Below are 15,628 nucleotides of genomic sequence, written 5' to 3' on the forward strand. Positions count from 1 at the left end.
CAAACTAAGCATTACTGAACCTTTAATATTTGAAAATCTGGTAGATGAAAATGTATATTTTACTATTTTTCCCCCAAATAAATAAAAATTAATTTTTTTACGTGTTGCAAATACTTTTCTTCCAATTTGGTGTTTTTCAATTTTAATTATTCCCTTTATGCTTATTCTTTCTGTGGGTTAATTTTTTGCTTAAATCTTTGATCCACTTAGAATTTATTTTGAAATAAGTAGTAAGGTAGGGAATCTGAGGGTTTTTAAAAATATTAAATTATTAATCAGTCCCCCAACACCATTTGTAGAATAATGTCTTTCCCCACTGATTCTGAAATGTCATGTTTATCATATATGCATTTAATCCCTCCATGTAAATATTTGGGTTTACTTCTGGATTCTTTATTTTGGTTTTACTAATGTGTTTTCTCCTGGACTAGTAACAAAATGCTATATTTCTATAGCCTTATAATAAAAACACATTAATTATAAGACACGATGACAATCTATGTAAACATTTGGGAAAACAATTTTACAATATTTCATCCCTACAGAGCTATGGAATTCATCTGGTTAGCTCTCATCTGTAGCTTCCCAGACTAGGATCAAAACGTTTAAGATATTAAATATACCTCAAAAAAGATCAATCTGAAAACAGTATTTTAAATTGCCCCTATTTTAAGAGTCTGAATAGTCCTCTTGTAGTATAGGAACAAATCTGATCTCAGCATGCTATTCAGAGTAACACATCAATCAGTCCCACCTTACCTAGACTCAGCCTAAGCTTTTATTACTTTCTCAGCTCTATACCCTTGAGCCAACTTCAAAGCATACTGATGTCATTACCTTTCCCATATGTCAAGCTCATTTCTACCTCTGCTGTTGCCTTACCGAAGTCATGTCCCAACCTAACCTCTTATATAAATCCAAATCCTAAGCCTCTGCCAAGGCCTAGTTATTCACCTAACTTTCATACTTAACTGAAAGCTCCATGAACATAAAGACTCTGTCTATTAATACTTCTAGATCTCTCATTCTATAAATCGCTTGCAGAACACACAGCAGACAACTATTGACTTGAAAAAATATCTAGAGTCAGTTTATCATTGAATATTGTGAAAATTCACACAATGATTTTTGACAATTCTTTCACTACCAAGAATCACAGGTACTTAGTGCAATATTGCAAAGAAAAGCCTCACTTCCTAGATTTCTTCTTTAGCATCTCTAACTTACATTTTAGATTCACTTTGCTTAGTTCAGAAAAGAAATATCTTACTGACTTTGTTAATTTTAAAGGTGTATATCCCTGTAGAAACATATTAAGTGACTGAAATATATAAAAGACTCGCCCATAATTCCCTTTTAAAAATCATAAACTTAATTATATCATATTAGTCTGTTCTGCGAACTTTATCTACTTGCTCACTCTTTGGTTCCTATTGTAAATCACACAATTACTATACTTCAAATTGTTTTATAATTATTCTTTTGATTTTGTTTTACCTGTAGACACTAAATTCTTTGAGGACAAGAACCCAATCTTATTCTTTTTTGTTTCCCACCACCTAATATGGCATGTAAGGCAACTCAAAAACGGTTTCTTGAATTTAATTTTAATGAACTGAACTATCGTATGGTATATGTGAACTCTTTTTAATTCAACATATCATTAATCCTTTTAAAAAGCCATTGATTGTTGCACGCATCAATCTCCATTGTATGGATGTATCACGGATATTAGGATGGTTGCTATTTTCTCAATTATAATACTGCCATGAGTATTTGTATCTGAATCTTTGCACACATCTTTATTTTTTATAAAAAATAAATGTCCAAAGTGGAATACTATCCAGAAGTGGAATTAAGGGTATAAACCTTTAAAAATTTAATACATATTGCCTGATTGCTCTCTAAGGAAGCTTTATCCTAACATTTTTATAACGAGGGAGGGAGGAACTTAAACTGAGGGATACTGAAGCTTGGCAAAGTTGCAGGGAGAGAAGAAACATACAAGTAGGTAACTGTTCATATTCCCCCACAACCTCTTTTCAGTATTTAATGAAAGACATTCCCAGTTCTGAAATGCCAGGTTTAACATGAGGGCCAATCTTATCTTTTAAAATCACATACACTACCTTTAGTTTTTTCTTTCTGTCATATTGTCTTTGTTGAATACTCTTTCCCAGAAAATAAAACTGTATGTTAATATGTGTATGTGTCTACAGGTGAAGGAAAAAAATAAAACAAAATAATAAAAAGTTAACAGACTTGAGCCCATGGAAAGCAGGTTGGCAAGCCAAAACTGAGGAAGTACTCTTTAAAATGTTCTACAATTTAAGCCAAATGCTTAACAACTTGGTCAGAAGGAACTGAGTCATCTGAACTGATCAAGGGTCAACATAAGGTACTCGCAGTTACATAAGGTATCTGGAGAAATGTGAGTTGTAAATGTCCCAGACTTTTTACCCATACCCTTTTTACTGCTGGCTGAAAGCTATCTACATCTCCAGAATTTCCATCAATGCTGCTGGGCTCGCCATTTTGCTCATTTTGTGCTTCTCTGAAAACAAAGGAAAAAAAATTAATGTTGAAAACCACAGGCAGAACAACAACAAAACTCCATCTGGCTTTCATGAAAAACCCAGTTACTGCATCTTAGCATATGTACTTAACTGTTTCCTGAGACCTGCTGCCAGGACCATGGCACTGTGATGGTTAAATCTCTTGATGATGGCAGCATTACTATTCTCTCTTATGGATTTAGAATTAGAAGTAGACGGCACAGAGGAAATGCCATAGCCCTGTGAGAAACAATTTAGTAGATTAAAAATTAAAATAAACTTCTGGTTTTCTTATCTATTATGAGAGACATGTTGAGCCATAAACTTTCTGGATGACAGGACTTTATTAATTCTGAGCATTATCAAATACTTACAGGTAAACATATAAAAATAAGTGACATTATACACACAAAAAATGAAGAAATACTACTAACTGCTTTTAGTATCACAAAAATACCTTAACTGTTAAGTGCTGCATTTTCTTCCTAAAGAGCAATTTTGGATCTAGATTAAAATACTAGTTAGTAGGACGCTGGGCTGTAAGCCAGGATACTTAGTTAAAACTCATAGGGGCTATGAAAGAAGAAGTGGTCACTCCTACCGGAGTGGGGTGCACAGAAGGTAGGGTAGGTTCAAAAAAGCTTCATGGAGCACCATAAGATGAATAGGTGCTTGCAAGGCAAAAACGGAGACATTTCAGGAAGAGGATTATCAAATAATTACTGAGTGCCTAATACCTCCTATGTGATGGGGACAGGCCAGTAATAGGAACAGTCAGCCTCATGGAACTTACAGTCTACTGATAGAAGACTGACAACTGACAAGTAAAACAAGGTAAAAATAAGACCACTTTTGAAAGTGACAGATGCTATGAAGAAAATAAAGAAAAGAAATGGAGAAAATAAAGACATAGTGTAGTGACTGGAATGGGAGGAGATACTTTAGATAGGGAGGTTAGGGAACTAGGTCTCACTGAAGAAGTAACATTAGAACAGATGTCCAAAAGATGGGTAGAAGCTAGTTAGGTAGAAGAGCAGGAAGAAGGAACAGCAAGTGCAAAGGCCCTGAGGTAGAAAAAGCTTGATATGGACCTTAAAGAAGGCAATTATGTTTGGAGCACGAATCGAGTGGAAACAACCCCAACTGAGGGAGAAGTAGGCAGAGGCCAAATCAAGAAGAGCACGGTAGGAGTTTTGATTTTATTCTAAGTTCAATGAGAAACCACTGAAGAGTTTTACATTAAGGGGGGCATTATGATCTGATTTGTAACTCTTACTGCTAGGGAAGAATAAACTATAGGGAACAAAAGTTGAAATAAGAAGATCAATTAGGAGGTTAATGCAAGCAATGAAGCAACGGTACCCTAAAAGCAAGAGGGTGTAAGTGTCTACGGAGACAGAGGAGATGTAGACAGATCAGAGATGTGTTGTTCATCAATTGAATGTTGGAGATGAAGAAAGGGGAGGAATCAAGGAGACTCCTAGGTTTTGGCTTGAGTAACTGAGTCCATGGTAATGTTTTTTTTTTTTTTTTTTAACTGACATACGGATGACCCAGGAAGGAATAGGTTTTTGAGAACGGGAATCAAAGGTTCTATTTTGGACATGTTATGTTGAAGGGTGTCTGTGAACCACCTTAGTGAAGATATCAAGTAGGGAGCTGGATGTATGATTTTGGAGTTCTGGGGTTAGACAGACCAGGACTAACTGGGAGTCATCATTACATAATTAGAATTTGAAGCAATGGAATGGAAAGAATGTATTTACAAGGAGGCTCAAGTCTGTATCCTGGGACAGAACTACCAGAGGATGATAGGGGAAAAAGAGGCATTAAGGAACAATTGAATCAACCAATATTTTAATTAAAAGGACTGGTTATATAAATTTTTATATATCCCTACAAGGGAACACTAGTTGCAAGTCTGTACCCTTAAACAACATCTCTCCAATTTTGCTACCTCTCCCCAAGGTCAGAACTATTAACCTCATTTTACAAGAAAACTTAGAAAAATGTTTCTAAACCACAGTTTAAGCCAGGTAAGTCTATGTACTTAACAACTGTGTGGTATATTTAGCTCAGACTGATAGTGATAACAGGAAAAGTGAAGAAAGGTATGCATAACATACCACCAATTTTATTTAAAAAAATTAAATTTCCCCTCCATCATATTAAGCTGTATCTTTTTAAAAAATATATTTTTATTTTATTTTTGGCCACGCTGCGCATGTGGAATCTTAGTTCCCCGACCAGGGATAGAACCCACGGCCCCTGCATTGGAAGCGTGGAGTCTTAACCACTGGACCGCCAGGGAAGTCCCTTAAGCTGTATCTTAAGCTTCATTTTCTCCAGGTGATTAAAGAGGGCTACGTTTGTAATGTGTTGAGATTCACCAAGGAAGTGACTGAATGGTGAGAATTTTCAAGAAAACAACTGAATTTCATTAGGGAAATGACTCACTGGGACACCAAGGATTACTTTCTGTTAATTTAATAATTTAGACTATAGGACACAATTTCAACATTGGTTTTCTCACCTGGTGCACGCATACACTAAGAGGAAAAAGTGGGGGGGGAAAGGAAGGAATGAGCATGTTTATATGGCCAACAGAATAGTAGCCAAAGGAAGGGCAAGCAAATTAAAAGGTAACAGTGTCAAGAGAATACCTGAGGAAAGCAGGTTCCTTCCTAGCCTAGAAGATAGAGGCAGGGATAGAATTAGCCTTGATCAGAAGGGATCACCTATTTCTCCGTGATTGGATAAACTTCTCAGTCTGGAGTCACGATGCTGAGGTAGGTAGCTCATACTTGATGGTCTAGCTGTTGAAACATATTGGGGCTAATATAGGGTAAGGGTCATGACCGTGCTCAAGATCTGGCAAATAGTGGGCAACCAACAATGTTTGTTAACTTTTCCCTGTATACTAATATTTAGTCACATTTATTTAGATTAATGTTAGATACAGCATAAAAAACATCGTGTTAAACCTTCATTAATACCTAGGCAACTGTTGATGGGGGAGCTAGAAAATTCTTTTAAAAAATGTTTTACCAACTCATATGGAAATTTCAGTTCTCCAAGGCAATCTTAATAATAAACAGTGCTCTTGAAAAGCACTTTTGATAAACCACTCCAAATAACTGTATTTTGTTTGTTTTACCTTCTAACAAGTAGAATATCTATATTCAAGGCAATTTTAAAATTATACAAATGTTGAAGACTAGGAAAAGACTATTTTCTCTCGTAAATCCTTTTACTACTACTTACCTCATCTAATGGTTTATCTTCCAAAGCTGTCAAATCAAGTAGTGGGTTTTTCACTCCCAATGAAACCATTGTTTTTAACCCTAGAAAATCAATGAAACAAAAAGTTGATTAAGTTTTCCTTTCTCAGGAATAAAAAAATTCACTAACAGCATTAATGACGAGAGCAGCAAATTAAATGCTAGAGTGTGCTTTCTGCCCATGGACGCCGCCGAGTAAGCATCGTTGATGTCTCCCCCGCCTCCACTGCCGTCGTGTCTAAGTCAGAGTCACCCAAAGAGCCCGAACAGCTGTGGAAGCTCTTCATCGGAGGTTTGAGCTTTGAAACAACCGATGCGAGTCTGAGGAGCCATTGTGAGCAGCGGGGAGCGCTCACAGACCGTGTGGTAACGAGGGATCCAAACACCAGGTGCTTCAGAGGCTTCGGTTTGTCACATATGCCACTGTGGAGGTGGATGTGGCCATGAATGCAAGGCCACACAAGGTGGATGGAAGAGTGGTGGAACCAAAGAGGGCCGTCTCAAGAGAAGATTCTCAAAGACCTGGTACCCACTTAACTGTGAAAAAGATTTTTGTTGGTGGCATTAAAGACACTGAAGAACATCACCTAAGAGATTATTTTGAACAGTATGGGAAAATTGAAGTGATTGAAATCATGACTGATCGAGGCAGTGGCAAAAACAGAGGCTTTGCTTTCGTAACCTTTGATGACCATGACTCTGTAGACAAGACTGTCATTCAGAAATACCACACAGTGAACGGCCACACTGTGAAGTAAGGAAAGTGCTATCTAAGCAAGAGATGGCTGGTGCTTCATCCAGCCAAAGAGGTCGAAGTGGTTCTAGAAATTTTGGTGGTGGTTGTGGAGGGGGTTTTGGTGGGAATGGCAACTTTGGTCGTGGAGGAAACTTCAGTGGTCGAGGTGGCTTTGGTGGCAGCTGTGGTGGTGGGGGATATGGTGGCAGTGGGGATGGATATAATGGATTTGGTAATGATGGAAGCAGTTTTGGAGGCGGTGGAAGCTACAATGATTTTGGCAGTTGCAACAATCAATCTTCAAATTTTGGACCCATGAAAGGAGGAAACTTTGGAGGTAGTAGTTCTGGCCCCTATGGTGGTGGAGGCCAATACTTTGCCAAACCCCAAAACCAAGGTGGTTCCAGCAGCAGCAGTAGCTATGGCAGTGGCAGAAGGTTTTGATTACTGCCAGGAAACAAAGCTCAGCAGGAGAGGAGAGCCAGAGAAGTGACAGGGAAGCTACAGGTTACAACAGATTTGTGAACTCTGCCAAGCACAGTGGTGGCAGGGCCTAGCTGCTACAAAGAAGACATGTTTTAGACAGTGCTCATGTGTATAGGCAAAAAACCTCGAGGACTGTATTTGTGACTAATTGTATAACAGGTTATTTTAGTTTCTGTTCTGTGGAAAGTATAAAGCATTCCAACAAAGGGTTTTAATGTAGATTTTTTTTTTTTGCACCCATGCTGTTGATTGCTAAATGTAATAGTCTGATCATGATGCTGAATAAATGTCTTTTAAAAATAAATAAATAAATAAATGCTAGTGTGTGTCAAGGGTAAACAGTTACCTTTTTCATCTATTTTGGCACATTCTGCAAAGAGGTCCTTTGACCCAGTATTCAGCCGGTCCCTGTGAAAATAATGGGACTGAAAGAAACGTGTCCAGAACTCCTTTTCTGTCATGTTGTGGGGAACATTTTCTGCGTATTTCATTTTTACTGTGAAAAAAACCCATAATAGTTACATAGTGAATTTCCAATTCTTAAAACCCCTCAAATTAGTTTCAAAATAGACTAATAGCAAAACTAGATTATGAAAGTATTCAACTTTAGAAACTGTATGTAATAATTGTAAACATAACTTGGGAGATTAGGTGAGGCACTACCTTTATGAATCTTAACAAATTACAAACAAAACCTTATTTTGAATATTTATTTATTTGGCTGTGCCGGGTCTTAGTTGAGGCACACAGGATCGTCGTTGCAGCACGCAGGCTCTAGTTCCCTGACCAGGGATCGAACCCGGGCCCCCTGCATTGGGCATGCGGAGTCTTAAGCACTGGACCACGAGGGAAGTCCCACAGAACCTTATTTTGTACCAAGAAAATTAACAAGTTTCAAAGTTTTAGTGGAAACACCAAGCTTCTTGGAGTGGGACTTGAGTCTGCTTATTTGATCACTTATATATGGACACTTTTAATCCAAGGCACCGTATTAGGTGCTGGAGAAATAATAAATAAAGATCTCCATAACCCACTGGACTATCAGTTCGGCACTCCAGATGCTTACATTGTTCAATAAGCAAAGAGATTAAGAGGTTTACGTCTCTTAAGCTAGAGAGCCTAAGTTTAAAATTCTAGGTCCGCCACTTACTGTCTGTGTGATGCTGGACAAATTAATCTTTCTTTATCTTGGCTTCCTCATCTGTAATATGGGGGTAATGATAGGTACCTACTTCATAGGTACTATCTGTGATGATTAAATGAGTTAATATACATAAAGGCCTTAGAATGGTGTCTGGCACACAGTAAACACTACATAATTATGTTATCAGAAAGATAAGAAAATAATTACATTATAATGTGGTAAGACACACAGCCCTATGGAAGGAATGGGGAGGGGGCTTATATCTGCCTAAGATAGTCAGGATTTTACAGAAGTGGCAATGAAGTGATGCCTGAGCTGAGTCCTGTGGGAGAGGGATGTTTCCTAAGGACTAAAGGGGCAGGAGTGAGGAAGTAGAAAGAGAGAATAGTGTATGGCTTGAGAGCTTTGTTTAGTTAGAATGACTGAAGCAGCTGCTCTCAACCTTGGCTGCACATCGTAAATCACTAGAGCTAGAATCAAAACATTTATACTTTTAGGATGATTTCTGCAAGGGAGGCAGCATGAAGGATGATTTGAGTTAGTGCTGTAGAGACTCATTTATTGATGCCTCTGGAGCATGTCGTCTTACTCGTGTATGTTAAAGGGTATATAAAGTTTAGGAACTTCCCTGGTGGTCCAGTGGTAAAGAATCCACCTTCCAATGCAGGGGACGCAGGTTCGATCCCTGGCCGGGGAACTAAGATCCCACATGCTGCAGGGAAACTAAGCCCGCATGCTGCAACTACTGAGCCCGCACACCTCAACTAGAGAGCCGGTGTGCTGCAAACTACAGGGCCCACACACTCTGGAGCCCATGTGCTCTGGAGCCCACGCACCACAACTAGAGAGAGAAAAATCAGCAGGCCACAACTAGAGAGAAGCCTGCACGCTGCAACGAAGAGCCCATGTGCCGCAATTAAGACCCAATGCAGCCAAAAATAAAATAAATAAAATAAAATTTAAAAATATATACATAAAAAATATTAAGTATTAAAGAAAAAAAAAGTTTAAGAACCACCGGTGGAAAGAATGGTAAAGTCATCATACCAATGGATTGATGACAGCACATTATATGCTAAGCCATTAGTGTCTACCACATGTCAGGCACTGGATAACGTACTTTACATATTTTATAGCACTTCATCACAGGAATAAAGGTAAAGCCTTTGGCTTTTCAATGATACATTACTGAATTCATCCAAACAAATATTTTAACTATATGAAAGAACTGATTCTTCTTACCTGCTGGATAGGTCCTAAATATGGACTCAATGATATCAGTTGTTAAATTGTATCTCAGACCATTACATCCATCTGTTTGGGGCCGGACATCAGCCTAAAATAAAGACCACATATATATCTGTATTTGTTAGAATATTGGGGGAAGATGTCTAAGAACCCAATGGACACTGGACAAAGGTGGTAAAACAGACTCTCTGAATGAAATACAGAGACAGAGGTAAGTCCCTCACCTATACTTTTGGCATAGAGACAGGGCTCACAGAAGCCTGACTTGGTTTCACATAATTTTAGTGAACTGTAAAATCTGCTTTTTGAAAATACAACATGGTCAAATAGGCACATTTAAGTGTGGCCAAAGGCAGATATCTAGTGGAGCTTTAACATAAAACTTATACAGTTACCAAATATTTAACTATTTGGTTACTAAGTAGTTAAATATTATCTGACTGGTTTCTTTAAGAAGGCCTTATTAATTCAATTCACTGCTAAGCATTCACAAAGATGCCAAACATGTAACTGCTACTCAAATTTTTGTTAAATGTATAAATACTGCTTTGGTTTTACCAGAGTATAGACTGAATTTCACTTTCTAATTCCACACATAAGGTAGTCTCAATTTTCCTCTTAAGATACATTTTACAAATCTTACTTTTTTATAACCTGGTGGTCATTATACATTTAAACTTTGCATTATAAGTAAAATATTGCAATCATTAAAAAAAGGTAGCTGAAAGCCCTAAATTTAAAAGTATTAGGGGAAATAAGCATTAGTCCAGTTGCTAAAAGATTCTTTTTCAAAAGTCCATTTGATTTCCAGCATACTAGGGTCAAGTCCAAAAAACTAAGAAAATATAACTGGCAAAAAATATATAAATTAAAAAAGATACTGTATGTATATTTAAAATTATTTTAGAAGAATACCATGGATACTGAAGTATCCATTAATTTACTTGACGAAAATGCTAAATTTTACAAAAGAAGTGGCATCGTTAACACATACACCATTGTTTTTTTCCCTTTAGAAATCTAGAAGGGTCACATACCAGAAATGCTGCAGAAATGCCAACATCCTGCTTATGATTAGATGTGGAAGAACTCTCTGCTGCATTCACATTTAAACGATTGGCCCAGAATTCCTCAGCACTGATCACTTGACTCACAACAAGGTCTTTATAAAGCTGAAACAAAACAGGATCTTCTTGCAGCATTCTGGTGATAGAATATATCGAACATATTGAACTTTTAGAATAAAACACCATTTAGGTAACATTCAAAAAAGACTTTAGCCATGTGAAACACCCAACTTTCATTTTGTGATGATTGAGCGGCAGAGGTCATTTAGTTCATTTGTCAGTAATTAAAAGCAAAAAAACATTTTTGGAGGAACAAATGTAAGTGCAGATAAATAGAAGTCAGTCTGAAGAAGCAAAGGCTAAACTCTTTGAAGGCATGGATTTGGTCTTATTCATCCCTATATTCCAGTGATACAAAGGCTGTATTTGTACTGTACTGTATTCTCTTTCACAAAAAGGTGAATGGGGAAGAGAGATTTTCTAGCAACTAGTTTTTCATGGTAATAAGCACCTGGAGCCATAAGCACAGAAAGATAATTCATCTTATCAGAAATTCTCATTATTTTAGATGTTTTCTCAACTTTTTTACAGTATGACTACTTTCAGGTTTCTTATTCACATACACACTTCTAATGATTTAGTATCTTCTCTGTGACAGAGAACTAGAGAATTAAGGGACCTTATTAGCACCTTCGAATCGCAGTTCGGTTCCTCATCAGACGTTAGGCTTGAGGCAGTTCGTCTGAGTTTATCTCATCTGCCGAAAGCCAACGCTAGTAAGATGCTAAAGTTAATAACCAAACACAGAGGTAAAGATAACAAAGCCCGTATTTTCCTAAACTACACTGTCAAAGCACAAGTGGTGAGAAATAAACTATTACTTGACTGGTGAGAACCTAGTATCTCTTTAAAAGGCTGTTCTTTTCCTCCTTCACCTGTTTTTCTCTTCCAGTTCTTTATTTGCTTTCCTCTTGAATTTGGGCAGCAGCTGCTGAAGAAGGTCTTTCACTGCGTCTCGATCTTTCACTGCTGTGTTTTCATTGGAAAAATGGAAGTTAGTTGTGTCCCCTGCATGCAGGACCAGCTGAAGTTGAATTTTAGCTTTTCCTTCTGGACTGATTTTCTGGCCTAAAAAGAAGCATGAGGCTAGTTAGATAAGGACACTCACACTGTGGAAAGTCATACAATAAGTTACTTCTCTCAAGACTCAGGCTTCCTTTGGGCTTTAGTTGCCCTATTCCAATCTTGATGCTTCAGCAGAAATGTACAATTCTCAAATAATCCCATATAACCAGAGCATGGTTCAACAAATTCACTGCTAACACCTGGCTTCCTTCTTCAGTATCCTTTTTGTGTGGCACTTCTCACCCACTGCTTCCACCTATGGATACTAAAGGGCTTTGTTTTCCACTCAACTGGGCAGCTTTCTCTAAAGCTTTCTAAACAGCCAACTCAGAGTCCTGAATCCACCCTGAACAGCTGCTTCCAACTGACATTATCATTAATAAAAATGATTCGTCACGATTCAAAGAACTCCAAAACATAGCCCATGGCTTAATTACTAATTGCGAAGGAAAATACGTAATTTTACATTTGAGAGATCAGGTGTCAGCACTTTAACCAAGTGATCAAACTTAGCCTCATTAAAAATGGAACAACCTGACACTATGGGCTTTCTGAGGTGACAGAATAGCAACACCACCATTTATGTGTTGTTCTTGCTGAAAATGTCTAACTTGAGTATAATCAAGCCCGTAGACCTGACTTTTAATTTATAAGAAATACAGGTATACAGGAAAAAAATTAAAACCTTGAGGAGACCATCAGACATAATAAGAATGTGTGATATTCTACAAGTCCATACTCTTAAAGAACAGACAAAAGAGACTACAACTACATACATGAACCTAGACTAGGTATTGGTTAAAAAAAAAATCACAGCTATAAAAAACTTTGGACAACTGGGGAAATGCAACAGTGGTCTGGATATTTATTAAAATTTTCTTGGTGTCATAATGTCACAAGCAGTCAAAGTGTACACTCACATAAAAAAGCAAATATGGCAAAATAACTAATATTTAGATGGTATACAATATACACGTATACACTGTACTATTCTTTAAAGTTTTCTGTAACTTTGAAGATTTTCATAATAAGTTGGAGCTGGAAATGTCAAAATATACCTACACAATAGAGATCTTATATTCTTAAAAAGTGGGCCTCATGGCTTGTCTTCTTCATAAGGGAAACAGAGAGGAAGGGCCTTTGTCTCACTAAATGGGTGACTAATGGTAGTATGAACACATTACCTAGAAGCTCTCTGCTCCAAGCAACCTAACACTTAAATAAACAGAACCTTTTCCAGTGAAGATACTGCTTCCAAACCAACAGTTTAGATGAAATACCTTACTGCCAAAAAGAGCAATAGGAAGCAATTTACACTGTCAGCCAGCCTGTTCCATCATTCCATACCTCCAAAACAAACTATCACTCCTCTCTACTATCTTTTCTCAGTCACTGCTTTATTCTTGCTCTATCTTAGCTCATGCCTCTGAGAGGCCTACTTTTGAAGTTTAACTATCTAACTGCTAATTTTCACCTTAGTAATGTATTATTGACAACTTTCAATGGCTTCTTTCAGAAATGAGCATTCTTTCAAATATTCAGCTTTAAATGAAAACTGACCTGGTGCAATCTAAATTTGGGTATGTGCTCTCCTCCCCAATAGCTGAGAAGAATTGGTGAAATACAGAAGATGGGCATATTCTTTATTGCATGCTGTGAGTATCACATTATGTGTTTTGCAAAGGTATAAGGCTAGCTTCCCGTTTAAGAGAAATGCTAATACAGGCAGTTCCTAATTTATGAGGCTATTGTAGAACAAATGTTAGTTTGTAAGACTACTATTAGAAACTTGGTGAGGCATTTCTCCACAGAAACAAAGTTTTGAAAGAAAGTAGTGTTACCAGGAGAGTGAACAAAGACCAGATAGCTTAGGCAGTACTGAATTATGATGAATTTTAAACAGTATTTCCTTTGAAAATTAAGATTCTAAGTTATTTCAGTGGAGAAAGATGAGGATCTTGGTCGTTTCCAGCAGCAAATTAGAGGTTAAGTCCTTAGGGCAACTGTTCATACACAAAGGACATTTATAAACTGACCACTTATAAGTTGAGGATTGTCTATGTTTTGAGGTGTCATGTTCCTTGAAATCTGTTCAGGATTTTATCTAGGAGAAGAATCTCATATCTCGGAAAATAAATGAATCCATATTAATGGTCACAGTTAAGATACCACAATTTGTTGAGGGCTTTGTTGCCCAACTCCCCTGGGGTCCCTCCTACTCAAGGTCTTTTAGTTAGGTGAATTGCAGAAATCCCTTTCAGAGTAAAGGTTCTAAATCCCAGGATTCACTTGGTGCCTTTAAACCTAATTATTATTGAGCCACAAAATACCATTTCCTTTGGGTAATAAATTCAAAGTTAATTTTGCAAATTTGAAAAGAGAAGGGGTTTTGATGTTAGCCTTCATACTTGAAAATCATAAAAAAGATATAAAAATATTATGCTCTTTATTCCTCCCATCTACATTTAGTATAAAATTAAGTCTATTTTCTCAACGGATGATGGATGGCCACATAACCAAAGATTAATTAGACGACTTTACTTAAAAGATACAATTTTATTAAGGGCAATCTGGCATCATCTATCAAGATTTTTTAAAAAATAAGTTAATTAATTCATTTTTGGCTGCATTGGGTCTTCGTTGCTGCATGCAGGCTTTCTCTAGTTGCGGCGAGCAGGGGCTCCTCTTTGTTGCGGTGCGCGGGCTTCTCATTGTGGTGGCTTCTCTTGTTGTGGAGCACGGGCTCTAGGCGCACGGGCTTCAGTAGTTGTAGCACGCAGGCTCAGCAGCTGTGGCTCGCGGGCTCTAGAGTACAGGCTCAGTAGTTGTGGTGCATGGGCTCAGTTGCTCTGCAGCATGTGGGATCTTCCCGGACCAGGGCTTGAACCCATGTCCCCTGCATTGGCAGTTGGATTCTTAACCACTGCGCCACCAGGGAAGTCCATCTATCAAGATTTTAAATGCATGAACCATTTGAACCTGTAAGTCCATTGCAGGAATGTATCCCATACATAAAACCTCAAAAAGATATTAGTGCATAGATCAATACTGCAACATTGTTTTCAATAACAAAATTCTGAAAACTTCCTAAATGTCCTTCAACTGTGGACTGGTTAAATACATAAGTGTAAATCCATTCAGTGGACTATTATGCAACTTTTAAAAGAAGGTATGTGTGAAGATGTTTATGTGAGGTGGATTTACACATGTAAAGCTGTACATACTCTATTATTGTAGAAAAGGCAGGTTACAGAATATATATTCAATGATCCTACTCTATAATTATTTTTATACAGTTGATTTTTTGACATTATAATAAAAACCCCACAAAGACTGTATAAGCAGTCTTCTTATAAAGTCACTAACAAATATGACATACATCAGACTTAGTATAGCCGACTTACATTTAATATCTGCATACATATGGCTGATGGTAAATCTATCTTTGCCTTCAGGTGCCCAAGCAATTCTTTCTGCCATGAGGTACAGAGCTCCATCCTGCTTCTTTTGTCGCACCTTCTTTACAATCAGCAAAACTTCTTCAGATGAAGTTGCCATGATGGCTAGAAGGCGCTAAAAAAGACAAAAAGATTTCACATCTCAATTAGGATTGGATTCGTTGACTTGAGTCCCTTCCAAATCTAAAATGAGTAACAAGGAGGGAAAAAAGTCTTTTCCCTCTTTCAGAGTTGAAGATAAAGCTGTATGGCGTTATTCCTTTAAAATCAAATTTCATTTTGCTCATACCACAGGTATGAATTTACACAACACTGAAAGCTGACAACACCTGGCAGTTTTCAAACCATTTCCACATATGCTAATCAGAGTATTTTCAATTTATTTTTATTTTCCTGTTATATTATTAAATCTTAAACACATGATTTGACTACAAATATGTGGTCTGTAACCTATATTGCAGAACTTTAGAATTACACAGCACTCTATTGGATATTTAGTTCAAATTTGTTTCAAATGAAAAAACTAAA

At 37.3% G+C, this 15,628-nt stretch overlaps 1 protein-coding gene and 1 pseudogene across 2 annotated transcripts in view; one reads left to right on the forward strand and one right to left on the reverse strand.

The window, feature by feature from the left end:
* The window catches only part of GTF2H1 (general transcription factor IIH subunit 1), a 34,020-nt gene that overhangs the window by 10,647 nt on the left and 7,745 nt on the right, over window positions 1-15,628 (reverse strand). Inside the window, exons 2-9 of the mRNA XM_081238921.1 lie at window positions 15,047-15,215; window positions 11,453-11,645; window positions 10,488-10,653; window positions 9,445-9,538; window positions 7,405-7,554; window positions 5,820-5,899; window positions 2,668-2,795; window positions 2,467-2,554 (exon numbers count right to left, since the gene is read on the reverse strand). Coding sequence (XP_081095047.1) covers window positions 2,467-2,554; window positions 2,668-2,795; window positions 5,820-5,899; window positions 7,405-7,554; window positions 9,445-9,538; window positions 10,488-10,653; window positions 11,453-11,645; window positions 15,047-15,200 — 1,053 coding nt within the window. The 5' untranslated portion in view covers window positions 15,201-15,215. The remainder of the gene's footprint in view (window positions 1-2,466; window positions 2,555-2,667; window positions 2,796-5,819; window positions 5,900-7,404; window positions 7,555-9,444; window positions 9,539-10,487; window positions 10,654-11,452; window positions 11,646-15,046; window positions 15,216-15,628) is intronic.
* LOC308620110 (heterogeneous nuclear ribonucleoprotein A1-like) lies at window positions 5,911-7,319 on the forward strand (annotated as a pseudogene). Its single transcript has 2 exons — window positions 5,911-5,922; window positions 6,002-7,319. The product of its transcript is annotated as a heterogeneous nuclear ribonucleoprotein A1-like (transcript).

This window comes from Mesoplodon bidens (assembly GCF_964165515.1).
Source record: "Mesoplodon bidens genome assembly, chromosome: 7".
NCBI lineage: Eukaryota > Metazoa > Chordata > Mammalia > Artiodactyla > Ziphiidae > Mesoplodon > Mesoplodon bidens.